Source organism: Sinohyriopsis cumingii, chromosome 9 (genome assembly GCF_028554795.1).
Source record: "Sinohyriopsis cumingii isolate HCF-2022 chromosome 9, ASM2855479v2, whole genome shotgun sequence".
Taxonomy (NCBI): Eukaryota; Metazoa; Mollusca; class Bivalvia; order Unionida; family Unionidae; genus Sinohyriopsis; species Sinohyriopsis cumingii.
The window spans coordinates 35,342,151-35,358,965 of record NC_142969.1 but is presented as its reverse complement, the minus strand read 5'-3'; the positions used below and the strand labels follow the sequence as shown (position 1 = coordinate 35,358,965).

Below are 16,815 nucleotides of genomic sequence, written 5' to 3'. Positions count from 1 at the left end.
ATTATTTTGCAAAGAATAAGCTGGTTTAGATCGATATGTTACATGGTAGATAAACATTTATTCTCAGCAATTGTGTACAGTTAAGGAATGCAGAAAGTTGTTACAAAATTAGCATTCACAACCACAATGTTTTATATTATTCAAGTATTTAATAATTTATGTTATTGATCAAAGTTTAAACGTTCGTTAGGATTTCATTATCGGTTGTATATTTTCAGAGTATCTATGCGTTGACGTGAAGGCAGCCCATGCAAACTTAAACAGGAGGAATCGGATATTGTCTGCTCGATGTCCTTTTCATTTCAAAATTTTACTAGACCTCATTGAAAGATCTTCTGGTTATTTTTCAATGTCATCTTATTGTGATTGAATGGCTATAGCTCTCGATTCATACTGCGTAATCGTTGTGGAATTATTTCAACTCTCTACGTGTACTTTTATGAGATGTTACAAAGATGCTAAACTCCAGTTATGATTTCTACCGTTTAAATCTATTCGATTAAAGTCACACAAGAAAGCAAAACATCTAAGCTTAACGGAGGAGTTCACATTTAAACAAGTTAATAACACGTTAATAAAAAAATTTCTTAGCATAACATATATGCATGTTTCACAGTATGCCTTTTTAATGAAACGAATCGAACATTTCACGTTGGTTGGAAGAGAAGCAGTGAGAGAAACAAATTATCGACGTTATTACATGTACTTTGGTTTTCTTAAATTAGCATCGTCTTTTGCCTGCAAAAGATAGTTTCATTTTTAAATCTAAGAATTCAGTGAGTAACACACATTTTCTTGTTTATAAAAAAGAAAACATCTTTATTGAAGGTATATTTATATGGCACAATTCAAACATGTTACAAAACCTGTAAACTGATATATACATTGATACTGTAAACATATATGCATCATTCCTTGAGTCATTTTACTTTAAACTATATAATTAAAATATTTAAATGTATCTACACGTATACATTTGTGATAAAAAGATTGTAAACTCCACAGTTATGATTTATTCCTTGTAAATCTGTATGAAAAAAGTCACACAGAAAAATGAATACTATTCCAGAGATCCACTTAAATTCATATCAAAAGGGAACATAAAATTGTATTATGCTAATTTTGAAACAAAATAGTTATAATGCGTTTGACGAGATAAATGAATTGAAAGCTAGCATCAGAGTATAATGTATCATCATGCTTGTATGTTACGAACATACCAGGAAACAACTTTTCACTTCCTGAACAGAAACAAGTTTATTCAAAATTGGAAGACAAAGATTCCCTAAAACTGGCGAATTTACATGTTATCACCATCATCAAAACGAGGTCAATTTTTCATTGAACCATTATGTAACAAACGTTACCATCTTATTTGTATACATTCAAGTGACATAAGTTATGCAGCCATGCCATGATAAGTTTTAATTAATATAGGGCCATGGTTGTCTACAGGGAAGAAAGTCCTCCATCATTTACTGGAACTTGGCTGTTCTTTTTCTTGCCTTATCGTTACAAACATTTTATTTCTTCACTTAATAGCACCAACTATTTCACTAGTTCCTGCGACAAGCATTTATTATACAATAATATTCCGTAGGATATTCATAGATTTAAACCCATTTTCATTTTGAAGACCTCTTTACAAATTTTAGTAATATATGAAATTATACAAACTTTCGCTAAATAATTGTATGGTGAAAAATTGAAAGAAAAAGTAATGTTTCATTAGGCGATAGCAGCAAATATTTTAAATTTACAGATATGTGTAATCTTACTGCTATTCAACAAAGAAGAGATGAAATGAAATTATTGTTTACTATTAATGGGTAATATTGCTAAGTGGGTGTACGACTATGTTGTGTTGTATCACTTTTACTGTTTTATTTACTCTTGATTGATCTGAAACTATTCTAAGCTGAAATAAACAGAGGAGTTGCTATTTAAAGATTATAATTATTTTTACTGCTGTATGCAGTTGATTTAATGGTCTTTGTTAAAGCTGATAATCAGTTATACAATATTCTCATATAGAATGACTCAAAACTGATAGTAGTGGACGATTTAGTGAATATGAAAAAACAAAATTGTATTTTTATGTTCCATTTTCTACATAACTTCTCTCTATTTTCAAGTCCTGCGCAAATGCATTCGTGAAAAATAACTTAGGAAGAATTAATATGCATAATAAAAGACACAACTGTATTTTGAAATACATAAAGATCTGGGATTAGTAGATCGAGATATTGGATTAGTAATCGATTTCTTGGATTAGCAATTCAATCTGTTCAAAATATGAGTTTCGACACTATATTCGCTTCTTGATTTCATCTTTTAATACTTTTGATTTCCATCATTGGGAGGGGGCTGAACTGGCATTGGCATCTGACTCTGGACCGGTTGTTGTACAAGGAATATCTGTTGACCTATAAGGAAAGGAAGTATGGCACTGGATCTCATGTGAGATTCTATCTATTTATTCTGTCTGACTGTTTCCATGTATGTATGTATGTATGTATGTATGTATGTATGTATGTATGTATGTTTGTATGTATGTATGTATGTATGAAATGAAATCACTCATATAAATCATTTAAGTACGGCATTGGTAGAGAAAAAGCACAATAAAACAACAAACGAAAATAACTGCAATTCTAAAACTGTCTAGAAAGGAAGAGACTTAAGCATCATTACTTTTTTCTCCCGTATTACCCATGATTGTCATTGCAACTTATAACAAACTTTATAAACTAACTAGATTGTTGTTTATTTAATATTTAAGATTTTAGAAAACCTGAAACCTATCAAAGCAGGCACCATTTAGTTTAATTTTTTCCAGTTCATTAGAATATCTTTTCGATTCTAAACCCCTAAAGATGATAAATGTTGATCACTGAATTATCATTGATAAAATGTATTTAATTAGCATTTTATCTTCATTCAACTTACCCGCAGGCCCTGGCACATTCGGGTCAGGAGCTGTCAAAATATTAAGAAAATAATGAATATAGTAGAGAAAATACAAACAATAAGTCTTGGCTAAGAAATCATGTTTTATTGAAATATCAAACTGAACGGTTATGTTCCACTATATCACCAACCATCAAGGAAAATGTCCACCGATATAAATGAGGTGTACACTACCTGTAATCAAGTTTAACCTTGTTTTGATATTGTATATCTCAAGGAATTTGTGACATGCATCACATTTTTAAGGATAAACATATCCCATCTGCTCCCCCACCCCTACCAAAAAACAAAGAACAAATAAATAAAAACACAACAGCAAAGCAACAAACAAGCAAATTTGCTGCATTAACATAAGATAGCAACATGTGGTTCACTAAAATCGATAGGTAGCATACAATAGCATGCGTGTCTGGCGTGCATAGATTGTTGGCATACAATAGCAGGCGTGTCTGGCGTAGGTATATGAATACGATAGCACGCGTGTCTAGCGTAGATAACTAGAATACAATAGCAGGCCTGTCTGGTGTAGATAGATAGACTGCGATAGCAGGCATGTCTGATATAAATATATAAAATACAAGAGCAGGCGAACTGGCGTAGATATATTGTTAGCATACAACGGCAGGCGTGTATAGCGTAGACAGACAGCAAACGACAGCATTTATCTTATGTTAGATGGACAGATATATATATATATATATATATATATATATATATATATATATATATATATATATATATATATATATATATATATATATCTCGCTAGGTAGACAGTTAGACCTACAGTATAAAAAAAGGTTTGTGATAAAAAGAAAGGACTAGTAATTAGTCTTTATCAAATGATAATCGATAGAAACGTACATTTGTAATTTGTTGTCAAGGTGTTCTTGTTCTTTATCTGTTTTCTAGAATAATATGGCTTAAAATCACATTGTATCATGCAAATGAACTTCCTTATTGTTTCAGCTTATCTTGCAATTAAACTTGCGTACTAAGCCACTCAGGGCACCGTCCATACATCTTCGTGGTAAACGTAAATCGTGCACAGAAAGCACACAAGACACCATCTACAAGCGTTCTTAATGGACAGGTAAAACTGTATACAAAGACCACTCAGACAAGCGTTGAAAAAGCCTTTATAAATCTGTGTAAATCGACCACTCTGGACACTATATAAAAGCAGTCTTCATCTACAGGATACCAGGTATCTAAAAGTGGTCGTTATATTATAGATAAAGCTGCCTACAAAGACCACCCAGAATATCATCTAAAAGCGGTCTTTATATACAGGTAATATGTACAGGTTTTCGCATAAATGTGCTTTTTGGCCTTGATACACGTATGGACCTTTCTTTGATAATAGATATTGCTCTTGGATGGGTAGGAGTGATGCGTAGATACATAGCTACTGCTCTTGATCCTACCTGGGTGGAAAACTGGCAATGGTTTCATGATACTCTAGATTAGTTCGTACATCATCCTCGACTAATCTTACCATGCTCAAGTTCGATCATGATAATTTGCATTCCATCATGACTGATCTACCGAATCCGCCACACATCCACACACGCTATATCCAACTCTAGCATTGTCTGTCATATTCTATCCCCAAATTTTAAACTCTGTCTCAGTTGCTACTTCTTTATCTCATTTTCGTCCATTCTAGAGCGATTACTTCTGCTCGAGCCATATTTCGCATACTAGATCTCGATAATGTATTCACTCTTTGTTCCCTTTATCGTAATTTCTCCCACTCATCTGTATTTCATATAATTAAAATGGTTTGGTGTTTGATGGAAAATGAAAGGACGTTTTCTCATAAAGACAATAACACAAGCTACCCACCAGTTCCTCTGTACATCACTTGTACAATCGACCCTGAGACAGAAACTCCGATCATGACGTACAAGGGGTATAGGTCTTTTGGAATGCCGATAATGGGGAATCCCCAGAACTCGACGGAGCTCCCGAATCCAACATTGCCACTGTCAGCATCAACGTACATGTAAAACCTGAAATAATAATAATAATAATAATAATAATAATAATAATAATAATAAAAATAATAATAATAAGTAGACAGAGATTAGCTGTTAGGTCGCATATATATTTGATTAGTATGCACGCTGTATCAAGGATATACCACAAGAGGTATAAATTTATGAATTGAGGCAAGCCTAATTTCTTTTAATGAAGAACGTAAACAACGAGTGGTATATGATTGATACAGCGTATATATTATACATATATTTTATTTATATCACATAAAAATACACATATTTGCACTTTGAAGGAACTTAACGATATGCTCCAGACAACTGTGTATTGACCGAATGAATGAACCTCTCACATTCCAGTGTATCCGCGACAGAATCTAGTTCAACGATTTTACTTGTTGTTCACAATCACATATTCAAATTGATAAGTTGATTGTTTCTTTTTCAGTTTTTAGTTTTATTCACATTGATTAAATCATAATAAGACACACTCATGATTTATTAATTATGTTTTATTTTCTGAAGAAAATAGTGAACTACAAACATGGTTAGCTTCTTGTACACTGAACCTGAACTGTCACGCATTCCCGTGCAGGTGTATGCAAATTAGGTGGAATAGAAACTAAGCAAAATGACGACCAACAAGAGGTAATTAAAACATTCTAATTTACTGACAATTCATCTAAGTCATTATTCTGCTTTAATTAACATTTCTAATGATTATAAAATTCTCTCTCTTTCGTTGGCAAATATGTATCATTGATATTATTAACACTTTAGATAGATCCCAAGGAAAGCGTACACATACCGTTACGACGAACCAGATTACTGTAGGTTACTTGGTACAAGTTTAGAGTAATTGTTTTCGTCCAGAGCAATATGTTTGTCTCTCTCACTCCAAACTTTTGATTATATTGTCCCTAACACACGATAGGGGAGATGGGAACGGAAAAAAAGAAAGGATTCCGGTGAAATTGTGTACCATTTTAATTTCATTTAGAAAACAGAGACTATTAATATTTTTGATCGCTATTTTCATATGTCATTTATAATTAATAAATGAGTTAAACTGCATCATTGATCTATAGGCCTGTAGTTGAATAAATGTTCATATATTCGTATTAATGCGCCATGGGTGGATCACAATTTGATATGCCAGTAGTTATGGTATATCAATTTGAGTTATACCATTTTAAATGCCATGTTATTTTGAATGTATGTGGTATATATATTTCACGAATCCCTTACACATGTCAGTGAGATTAGTCTATCGTCACAATACTTCAGTACTCTTCGAATAATGCAAACAAAATTGCTTGACAACACACTTTATTTGAAGGTGATTATCATTTCTACAAAGCTTCACAGTAATCCATTGTAAACTACGACAGTAGTTGCATTAGTACAATTCTGGTATATATTACATATAGATGCAGGTAAAAAGGATAACACTAGCAAAAATTGCGGTATCACACACATTTGTCAATATGTACATCTTTAGACGATGAAGATAATGTATACAAAGTTTCACATCGATCAATCAAAAAAACGACGCAATGCAAGTTGCATTCAGAATATTCGCATAACTTATCAGCAATTTGTCGATATGTGACTCTTCATATGACGATCATAATGTGTATCAAGTTTCTTAGCAACCCATCAACTACTACTACACTAGTTATGTCTAAAAGATTATGTCATAAACAATACTCTGCTGCAAGATAAAATAGTAATAACTGAAACCAAAATTGCAAAAGAACACTAATTTGTCGATATGTGCCACGTTCAAGGTTATTGGCACATCACCACATTCAAAATTGGAATAGGTTCGGATAACCAATGGAATTCATTTGAAATTCAATACTCTTGGACATTTGATAGAATATTTAGGATTATCTGGGATTTAATTCACAATACTGTAAGTTCTATTTCAAATCTTCACTTTGTATTCTAGTTTTCTTGACTTTTACAAAAGTTGTTGCTTTTTTTTCCTTTTCTGTGAGGTTGCTTAAAGCCATAAAGTAATAACAGCATAAGCAAATTCATTTGTAACGTGATGAACATACTTCTTAAGGTTCATGGCAACCAATCAAACAACTGTGAGACCATTTGTGCTAACAAGATTTTGCGCCTGCCATAAGACAAAGTTATTCGTCACAACACAAAACAACTTGAAGTGCCAAGTGTTAAGGCACGACTGATATAATTCTTATCATAACGTAGTTATAAGACTAACTAAAATGCAAAACAGAGTCCCCGATGGGGGATCAATCTTCTAGAAGAAATAGAAGTTTTTAATAATATACACGTTTCTTAGCACGTAATTTAGTTATGGCCTTGATTTAACTTAATGATTATTACTCTGAGAAAGAAAACCAATTGTTGACCAAAACTGTCACTGAGTTTGAAACAAGGTCAGAAACACGATACAATGTTTCTATTATTAGTTGTTTATCAATGTAATAAAAAATAGCTAATAGTCAGGTCTAACAGATCTGAACTAAATTTCCGGACAGTGTCAAGAACAGTAAAAAGCTACATTACAATAACATGTAATGGAGTAAAATAAATTAAAACTGACAAACAAATAATTAAATTAAGTATATATATATATATATATATATATATATATATATATATATATATATATATATATATATATATATATATATATATATATATATATATATATACATATATACATATATACATATATATATATATATATATATATATATATATATATATATATATATATATATATATATATATATATAACAATTTCCCTCATTAAAGAAAAAGAAATATTTGTATAATAAAGCTTTTGTGTTACCATATGTTAATTACACATGAAATTCATTAAAAAAATAACATAAGAAGAAATATTCTGAATGATACAAAGTATACATGAAATAAGATATTCCAATACACGTGAAAGTGCATCGGCTATTAAATTTTTCCTTTTCCTTGATGTGCCTGATATCAATATTATATTCCTGTAATAAAAAATTCGACCTTAATAATCTCTGATTTTTGTTTCTTATCTTGCCGATGAAAGTAAGGGAGTGTGATCACTAAACAATAATCGGAGAAGGAGTTGAACTAATGTAAACTTCAAAATGTTTTAATGACAATATCAAAGTTAAACATTCATTCTCGATTATATAATAATAATTTCTCTGAGGCTTTTTTAATTTCTTAGAAAAAGAGCACACTGGTTGATCAACACCATTTTTATATTCTGGGTAAAAAAATGGAATCTATTTTTATCACGCTATTCGCCTTCCTATAATCAGTGCACATGCGGAATGTTTTATCTGGCTCGGAACAATTATACTTAGTGAACTCCAGTCACTTTTCCTCGGTTCTATGAAATCATTCCCCAGCAAATACTGATTTTTTTTCATGTATTCATGTTTGAGAGGGTTCATCCTGTATGGATGTTGTTTCACGGGTTTGAAATTTCAACGTCATGGTAAATGTTGTATTTTTCTTGTTGGAATATATGTAAATAAGTGCACATTTTGAAGTGATATCTATTTAAATTCATTCCTTTATTGTTGTTGCAAATTTGAAAGTTTCTGGTCCAGATTATTCTTAATTTCTGAATTCCGAAGATTTCTCACTCCAAATTCAGTGAGTCCCGTTGCATTCCTTCACTTAAATTCTCACTGATTGGAACAGGTACAACTACAATAACTGCATGATTAACCTTGCTATGTCTCTCAACATACTGGTAGTCCTTTAAATTATTTCCATCCAAGGAGTACTATTATTATTATTTAACTCATTAATTATCTTCTTTACTTTATAACTGCCGTTACCTAATCTGAAGAAAGTTTTGAAGAATGGTCAAGAGAGGCAGGACTCTATCACCAGACTTAAACGTTCTCTTCATTTCAGTTCAGTCGAGCCATACCTTTGACTTTAATTGCTGGATGACAAATTCAAAAATGATCAGCTGGAAAATTCCGGATCTAACATTTGACCGTTGATGAGATTGAATAGATTTGGGAAGGCCAAATTGATTAACAAACTTGGTCTAAGCTTTTAACAATTGCTTTAGTTTTAATATTCAGCAACGGAGTTGCCTCTTGGCATTTTGTTGACGCACATATTATGGTCCACAAGTATTGGTTATCTAACTTGGTCGTAGGTAAGAGACCAACACAATCTACCATTGTTCTGCTGAATGGTTCGTCAAATGTAGGAATAAGTTGCAGATTAGCCTTAGGTAACTTCTGTCTGTGTTTTCCTACCATTTAATTTGACAAAATCGGCAGAATTTACAAACATCACTTTTAATTCTTGGCCAATAGCAGTGATTTAACATCTTGTGATAAGTCTTATTAATCCCTAAATGACCATCCAAAAGAGTTTCATGGCCCAGACTAAGAATTTCCTGTCCGTACTATTTTGGAACTACAATTTGATAGTTCACTGACCACTCGTTACCAGCAGGTATTTCGGGAGGTCTCCATTTTCTCGCAAAAATTTCCTTTTTAATAAAATAACAGACAGGTACTTCAGTGGATTAAGTTTCCTTAATGACCCTTCGAAACAAACAAGAGATCTCAGGATCTTTTTCCTGTTCGACGACAAGTGATTGTCGTTTGTCACTTTGATTGGAATAAAGGGAATGAGTAGTTAAAAGAGGATCAGTGTGATCAAAACCCTTTGATTGATCCAAACAAGGAGAGGAAGCGACTACATCAAAAGCCTGACCAATGCATGTGTTAACTAAAGGAATAATTTCCTGACCGACATCTTTCTCAAAAGCTGTCTTTACCATAGCTCATGTAACTGCACAAGCTCGGTATAAGTCAGGGAATTCGTTCTCAATATGATCGACGTTCTGATTTGAACAAGGCTTGTCAGTTACAAGTGGATTAACCACAATCTTATCTCCAGCTTGGTCGTTGCCTAGTAATAAACGAATGCCCTTAACGGGTAAGGAAACCACTATTCCGGCTGTGACGGGTACTGAGACTAAGTCTGATAACAGTCTTACACTATGGAGTGGAACATAAGCAAAACTGAACTCTATTCCCACAATAGGAACACTCTCATTAGAAGGAGACTTCGCAGAAAGAGGCAAAGAACCTGATAATAAAATATTATGAGAAGCTTCCGTGTCCCTTAAGATTTTAATATGGATGGGATTGGCTGAATCACCCGTGAGTGATATAGAATCTTTTGACATGAACGGTTCATAGTTCTCCATAATAAAATGAGACTGGGGTTTATTAGACTCATAAAATGTATTGTTTTTAATGCATGACCGTGACCTTGACCTCTAAGAAAGAAAAGCATTTGGAATAGGTATGTCTTGATTCTGATGCTTATTTTTCTATTTGTAGCAATCAGAAATAACGTGTCCTTTATTCTTACAATAAGTACAGGTAGGAAGACATAAGGATTTATGATCATTCTTATCAGAAACTTATTTCTAACAGTTGTGCCACATTGAAATTTAGGAGTGCTCGTATTTGGCTGAATTACGTTTCTACCAGACGACTGCTGAGTGGAAGACTTGCTTAAAAAAAAACTTTATGAGCTAAGGAATGCTCGACAGAAGCACGAGCTGCATTTTCCGAGGTTTTGGCTTTATGCTCATCAAGATAAGTCTTAATTTCACTATGGACACAGTTTTTGAACTATTCAAGCAATACGAGTTTTCTTAGGTTTTCATAATCTTTATCAACTTTTTTTAGAAGAGCACCAATTATCAAATTATCGTGCTTTTTCCCATGAAAATGCGACAAAGGTCTAGTCAGTTGATTTTCTTGAATTCCTAAAATCTTTTCGATAACCCTCGGGTACCAACTCCTGACCCTTTAATATATATTTCTTAACCACGTCATAATCAGAACTCTGTTGTAGTGATAGTGATATGTAAATATCACTAGCTTTACCAGTAAGTACATATTGTAACAATAAAATCCAATGCTCGTTTTGCCATTTAAATATTTCAGCAATTATTTTCAAAACGAAGAAGATATTTGTCTACTTCTTTTCCTCTAAAAGTGGGCACTAATTATCTTATTCTAAATTGGTATTCCCTTATTTCCTTCTATCTTTGCATTTGAATTTGCTTTCTTTTTTCTGTAACTGCATTTGTTCTTTATGTAACTGAATTCGTTCTTTCTGTATTTTCATTTGTTTCTCCTCTTTATCCAATTGCAGCTGCATTTGTCTCTCTCTAAAGCCTCTTTCTACAACTGCATTTGTGTTTCCTCTTTTTCTTTCTGACGTTCAAGCCTTCCTAACTCAATTCCATCTTGTATTTTAATTTTAATTCTTTTACTTTGATGTTAGAGTCTCATACAGACTTGCTGATCGAAACCAAAGCACTGTTATCCAAACCATTCTTTTCTACCAAATACTGGACCAAAATATTTGCTATTTCTCGCTTTGCTAAAGAAGTATTTGCCTCAGAAATATCATATTTTCTGGCAAGCTGAATCAATTCATCTTTTTTCAAACAGTCTAACTGCTCGTTGGTAATAATTGAAAGATCTCCACTTTTGATGACATTATAAAAGCTTGTTGATTTCATTAAAGATTTCTAAAATGTGAAATAATACTTGGGATTTAAAATTCCGAAACATGGGAGATTTAATTTTTTTAAAAAAAAAAATGTTTCTGAAATGTAAACTATTGATATCCCAATTTCTGTTACAGGTCTATGCTCTTAAACTAAGAAACAGAAAAGAGTGATGGCAACAAGCTTTGTAAAAATTAACAAATAATTTTATTTCTCTGGAATTAAAGTGAGAAAATGAGAAAAATAACTTATGATATTTCGAAATAAATCCAAAAATAATCAAAGAATTAAAAATAGAAGTCCTAGTAATAAAATGTCCTAAATGAAACTGAGTTCGAGTCCAGATGAAATCCAAAATGGAATGCAATGACGTCTGATGTAACCTTCAAAGTGTAGACGTGTCAACAGTTTCTTGTTGAATCTCAGAAAATATTACACACAATTTTGAATTCAGTAAAACTTTGAATAAATGCCTTTATCCAAGAATTCTGTAGGAGCACTTATGTATTTCCAGGGTAAATAATCACTTGAAATTCAATACTTTGAAGGAAACTAAATCAGCCCAAACTGGACACATCATAAAATAACTTGATGTATCAATTGTTAGTGCACGACTGACATAATTTTTATAATATCGTGAGCTAATAGACTAACTAAAACGCAAAACAGATTCCCGGATGAGGGTCAATCTTCTAGAAGAAATAAAAATTTGTAATAATGGACACATGTTTCTTATCACATAGTTCAGGCATTCCCATGACTTAAATTAATAATTCTTACTCTGAAAACGAATACAAATAATTGAAAGGAAGTTGTTCACCAAAACTATCACTGGTTTTGAAACAATGTCAGGAACTAGATACAATGTTTCTATTATTAGTTGTGCATCAAAGAAATTAAAAAGTCAGGTCGAACAGAACTGAACTGAATATCTGCACAATGTCAAATCTAGTAACGAAGTTACATTACAATAGCATGTAATGGAGTAAACAAAAGTATAAAACTAACAAACAAATAATTAAATTAAAAACAAATAATTAAATTAAATATAAATTTTAATTTATCCGATTCCCCTGATTACCTTTTTAGGAGGACATTTATTAGATTTATCTTGTTACTCTTTCTCAACGAACAACTGTGGTTAGGTGAATGGAAACTGACATGTCTTCGATATATGTTGATATGCAGTGCTCTAGCATGGAAACCAAATATAAACTTTAATTTGCTACAATTCCGACATATGATCTAGCTTTCAGCATTATTTATAGTAGAGTTATGAGCTGGTTGTTGAGTATGGACTTTTACACATTATTTATGATAGATTTTACTACTTATCAAGAAACGTTTACAATGTATGACGAAGGACTGTGCCGGAATCAATGTCCTTCCACGTTCGGGAAGCTATGGTAGTTCAATGGATGGCGTGCCAGAGTCATGACTGGAAGTGTGCGGGTTCGAATAATAACGCCGGACCAGCCTGGGTCACCTACAGTTGTATTTCTTGGAAGATGCTTTGCTCAAATTGTCTCGACACTATAAAACCTCATAGATGTAAAGCACCAAACCAAACCAAACTGACTTCCGCAATCACCCTGTCACAAACTTTATAATAGTTAATACATTTGAACCCAAGAACATTAAAATACATTTTACATTTTGCACCCAAGATATTTGAAAGAAGACATATACAGGCTGTCAAGAAATACATTTACTTAATTTGCCAACATAGTATGTATGTATGTATGTATGTGTATATATATATATATATATATATATATATATATATATATATATATATATATATATATATATATATATATATATATATATATATATATATATATATATATATATATATAGTATGTATGTATGTATGTGTGTATATATATATATATATATATATATATATATATATATATATATATATATATATATATATATATATATATATATATATATATATATATATATATATATAGTATGTATGTATGTATGTGTGTATATATATATATATACCTTTGAATTTAACGTATGATTCAGAATCAATACAATTGCATCAAACTGTCAGAGAGAGAGAGAGAGAGAGAGAGAGAGAGAGAGCGTGCTTACTGATGAGGTATTTGACCGTCTGAACCGCAACACCTTTTGACAGGTTTACCCGATTGGATGACCCTTTTGCTACTGATGTCCAGGCCCCGAGACGATTTGTCATTTCCAACCAGAGGACCTTTGGGTTTCAGGAAAAGGGAAGCATTGAGTGATCCTACTCCAACCGTGGCTGTAGTGCCCCTAAAATGTTCGGGCCAAATAATTTCAAACACGTGCTTGCCTCCAGATATTCCTGTAGGAAAATAAACTTTAAGCTTGAAAAAAAGGAAAGGTATGCTGATCGAAATAAATTATCTCGTTGAAAGAAAAAAAATAATTGAATGAATTGGATTTGTAGACCATAGTCACGTGAAGGACCTACCAAGCGTGACGAAATTCAAGTTCACCCGATTTGTCTTTACTCAACGTTTCCATTTTGCTCATTTCTTTTGTCGGACTTGCAACAAAAGGTGTGCATGTTCAAGTCCTGTTCAAACAAGGGTCGCCACTTTATTAGAATAGCCACGGTACAATGTAATCTTCCATGTATTGATATTATCTTAAGCAATCACTCAATCAATCATATGCCAAAGATGTCTTCGTCTTCTTCTTCATCGTCATCAGCACAGGATCGGTATTATCATTGACCGCTCCAGTGGCCTAGCGGTTAGATCGGACGCCGGAGGTCGAGGGTTCGAACCCTGGCCGAGTCATACTAAAGTCATACCGAAGACATAAAGAGGTACAAGCAAATGCCTTGCTAGGCGCCCAGCATTAAGAGGTTAGTGTTACGACTGGTCGGCCTGGTGTCAGGATAATATGACTGGGTGGGACATCATTCTACATGTCTGCGACATGATGCTCCAATCCGAGACATCACTATAAACTGATTTTTTTAACGCTACTTTAAAAATCCAAAACGCAAGCACACACACACACACACACACACACACACATAAACACACACAAACAAAATTGTTGTTGTCATTAACAATAGTGGTAGTATTAGTAGCAATATATACCTCCAGACCATTTGGCACCGTCTGTCTCAAAACTCCCAGTTCTGTGACGAACAACAGTTGTGGGATTGGTAATCGATAGCCCATCTGAGACAGAATTAAACCCATGGGATACAAGGCTAGGGTGAGGCTGAATGTAGAATGCCCATGGAGGCAGCGGATCACCTGAAAATAATTAATAAACAAGCAAGTATAATTATAAAATTGTATCGAATATATTTTAAATCACTAATGGTAAAAAGTATCGGACATATTGATCTGTAGCCTATTTATATGAATTACCATTAACCACGTTTCAGAGAGGGGCTGTAGTCACCTCAAACATATTAGTCATAAGAAGCATTTTGGCGAATAATTTGTGTTCAAACATTTTTCACTTGAAACTAAACAATAATCTGAATCCGCTAAGCTTGCTATTGTTAACCAATCGCCATACTCTGCAGTCATTTACTATCACTCAAACTTTGCATATTAGAAATTCTAAGAGACTGTTGACCAATCCGAAACTGGGATATGTGTTTGGCTACCCCCACCCAAGCGTGGTTAACTGAGTCAACCACTTGGTAGTTTTTCAAAAGTATTGATACATAGCTTTTATTAGGCTCCTATGGTCTTAAACATGTTATAAGAAAAAGGTGAAAACAAGCAAATTTTGTAAAATGCAACAAAAAATTAATTTCCCCAGAATACAAGGTAAAAATTAAAAACGAACTTATAGTATTGCGAAATAAATTACAAATAGTCCTAAAAGTTCTATCACAAGGCCAAATATATTGAGTTCTAATTCATTTCCAGCGGTGTTCCTAATAAGCTTCTATATTGAATGTTTGATGCACCAGTCGTCTCGAATGTGTTAATGTAACAATTACCTGGAATGTGGTGATATGCTATGTTTCGATGAATCCAACTAATATTGTCCAAAATATTTTTGTCTGAATTCACTATAATTCTAACATCATATTTTCGGCCAATAATATTACAGAGCAACTTGTAATTCCAGTGAATAAGAATCCGAATAAATATATCCACCCAAGTTAAAAACTGAAGACTGGAATAAAAACTTACAATGCTTCGGATGCTAAGATAATAATGAATAATCCCAATTTTAAACAAGTTAATATACCCTCTAGTTGACCTAAGTTGCAATTACCATTTTCTGGAAATACTATATCAACTAGAGAAAAGCCAGCAAACAATACAAATTAAATATGCAAGACACTTCCTTTTTATCCGATTTTCCGGGTGTATGTTCTTCTTATGCCTAAAATTGCGTTGACTTCAACAATGTACTCCAGGGACTTGTTATAGAACCACCCGATTCATAAAAGCGTGTGGTTGATAGAGATTATGCAGTGAAATGAGACATGTTTGGAATACAGATTAGCCCCTATTATGTCACTAAAGATGTGAAATTTAAATAAAGTTTACATACGGTGCACGATTGGTGTTCCGGCGCAATAAAATATGGCGCAAATTAGACAGATCAGTGCGATGACACTAATCGCCACCGTCGACGTAAAACTTGCATTATTCTCGACATTGGTCTCACTTTCGCTGAAAGAAACAAAAAATATTATAGCCGATTACGCATTACGGAGGGACTTCAGTTCGAATTCCGCCGTTGACAATGTATTGAACAAGAAACCATAATATCGTGAGACTAAGATTAAAGCGGTTGATGGTCTGATTACTTCTTAACGGACCAATGATTAATTTCGCCAATCAATCGTACTGCCTATCACTTGGTTCAGTATGTTTTCAATATAAGAATTCAAATCAAACTGATACGTACTTAATAAAGACTGTCGTCTAAAGTTCATTTGGGATTTGCTCTTTCATTCTTTGAGTCCCTTTCAGTAAAGTGACTTTGAGCTCGTTTAAATATCATTTGTAATTTTGAAGGCAGTCTAAGGATCATTCATGGAATGAAGTTGTGAATGTATTAGTTTTAAATTCTTAACGTTTCGGTCGATTGGATATAGTCTGAATAGTCTGCCGTTTCCTTTTCTTGTGGAGAAATATCAGGCGAAGAACAGTCATGTGATATTTCTGAAACTTACTGCGCCGACTTATATCCAATGCGTGTGTGATTTGTGTGTGTGATTTGGACTTTCAACGTAGCTTTAACAATTGTTCAGTCATATCGGACCGCTCCGGTGGCCTAGTGGCTAGAGCGTCCGCCTCGGATGCT

The 16,815-nt window shown here is 33.1% G+C and overlaps 1 protein-coding gene across 1 annotated transcript; it reads right to left on the bottom strand.

Moving 5' to 3' along the window:
- Window positions 1–790: 790 nt before the first annotated feature.
- Window positions 791–16,204, bottom strand: LOC149791538 (SPRY domain-containing SOCS box protein 2-like; the record flags this gene model as incomplete). The annotated part of the gene is made up of 6 exons (XM_089969444.1): window positions 791–2,426; window positions 2,950–2,979; window positions 4,819–4,985; window positions 13,627–13,858; window positions 14,628–14,789; window positions 16,057–16,204. Coding segments are annotated over 6 exons (831 nt in total), but the record flags the coding sequence as incomplete, so codon positions are not given.
- Between the last annotated feature and the right edge of the window lie 611 nt (window positions 16,205–16,815).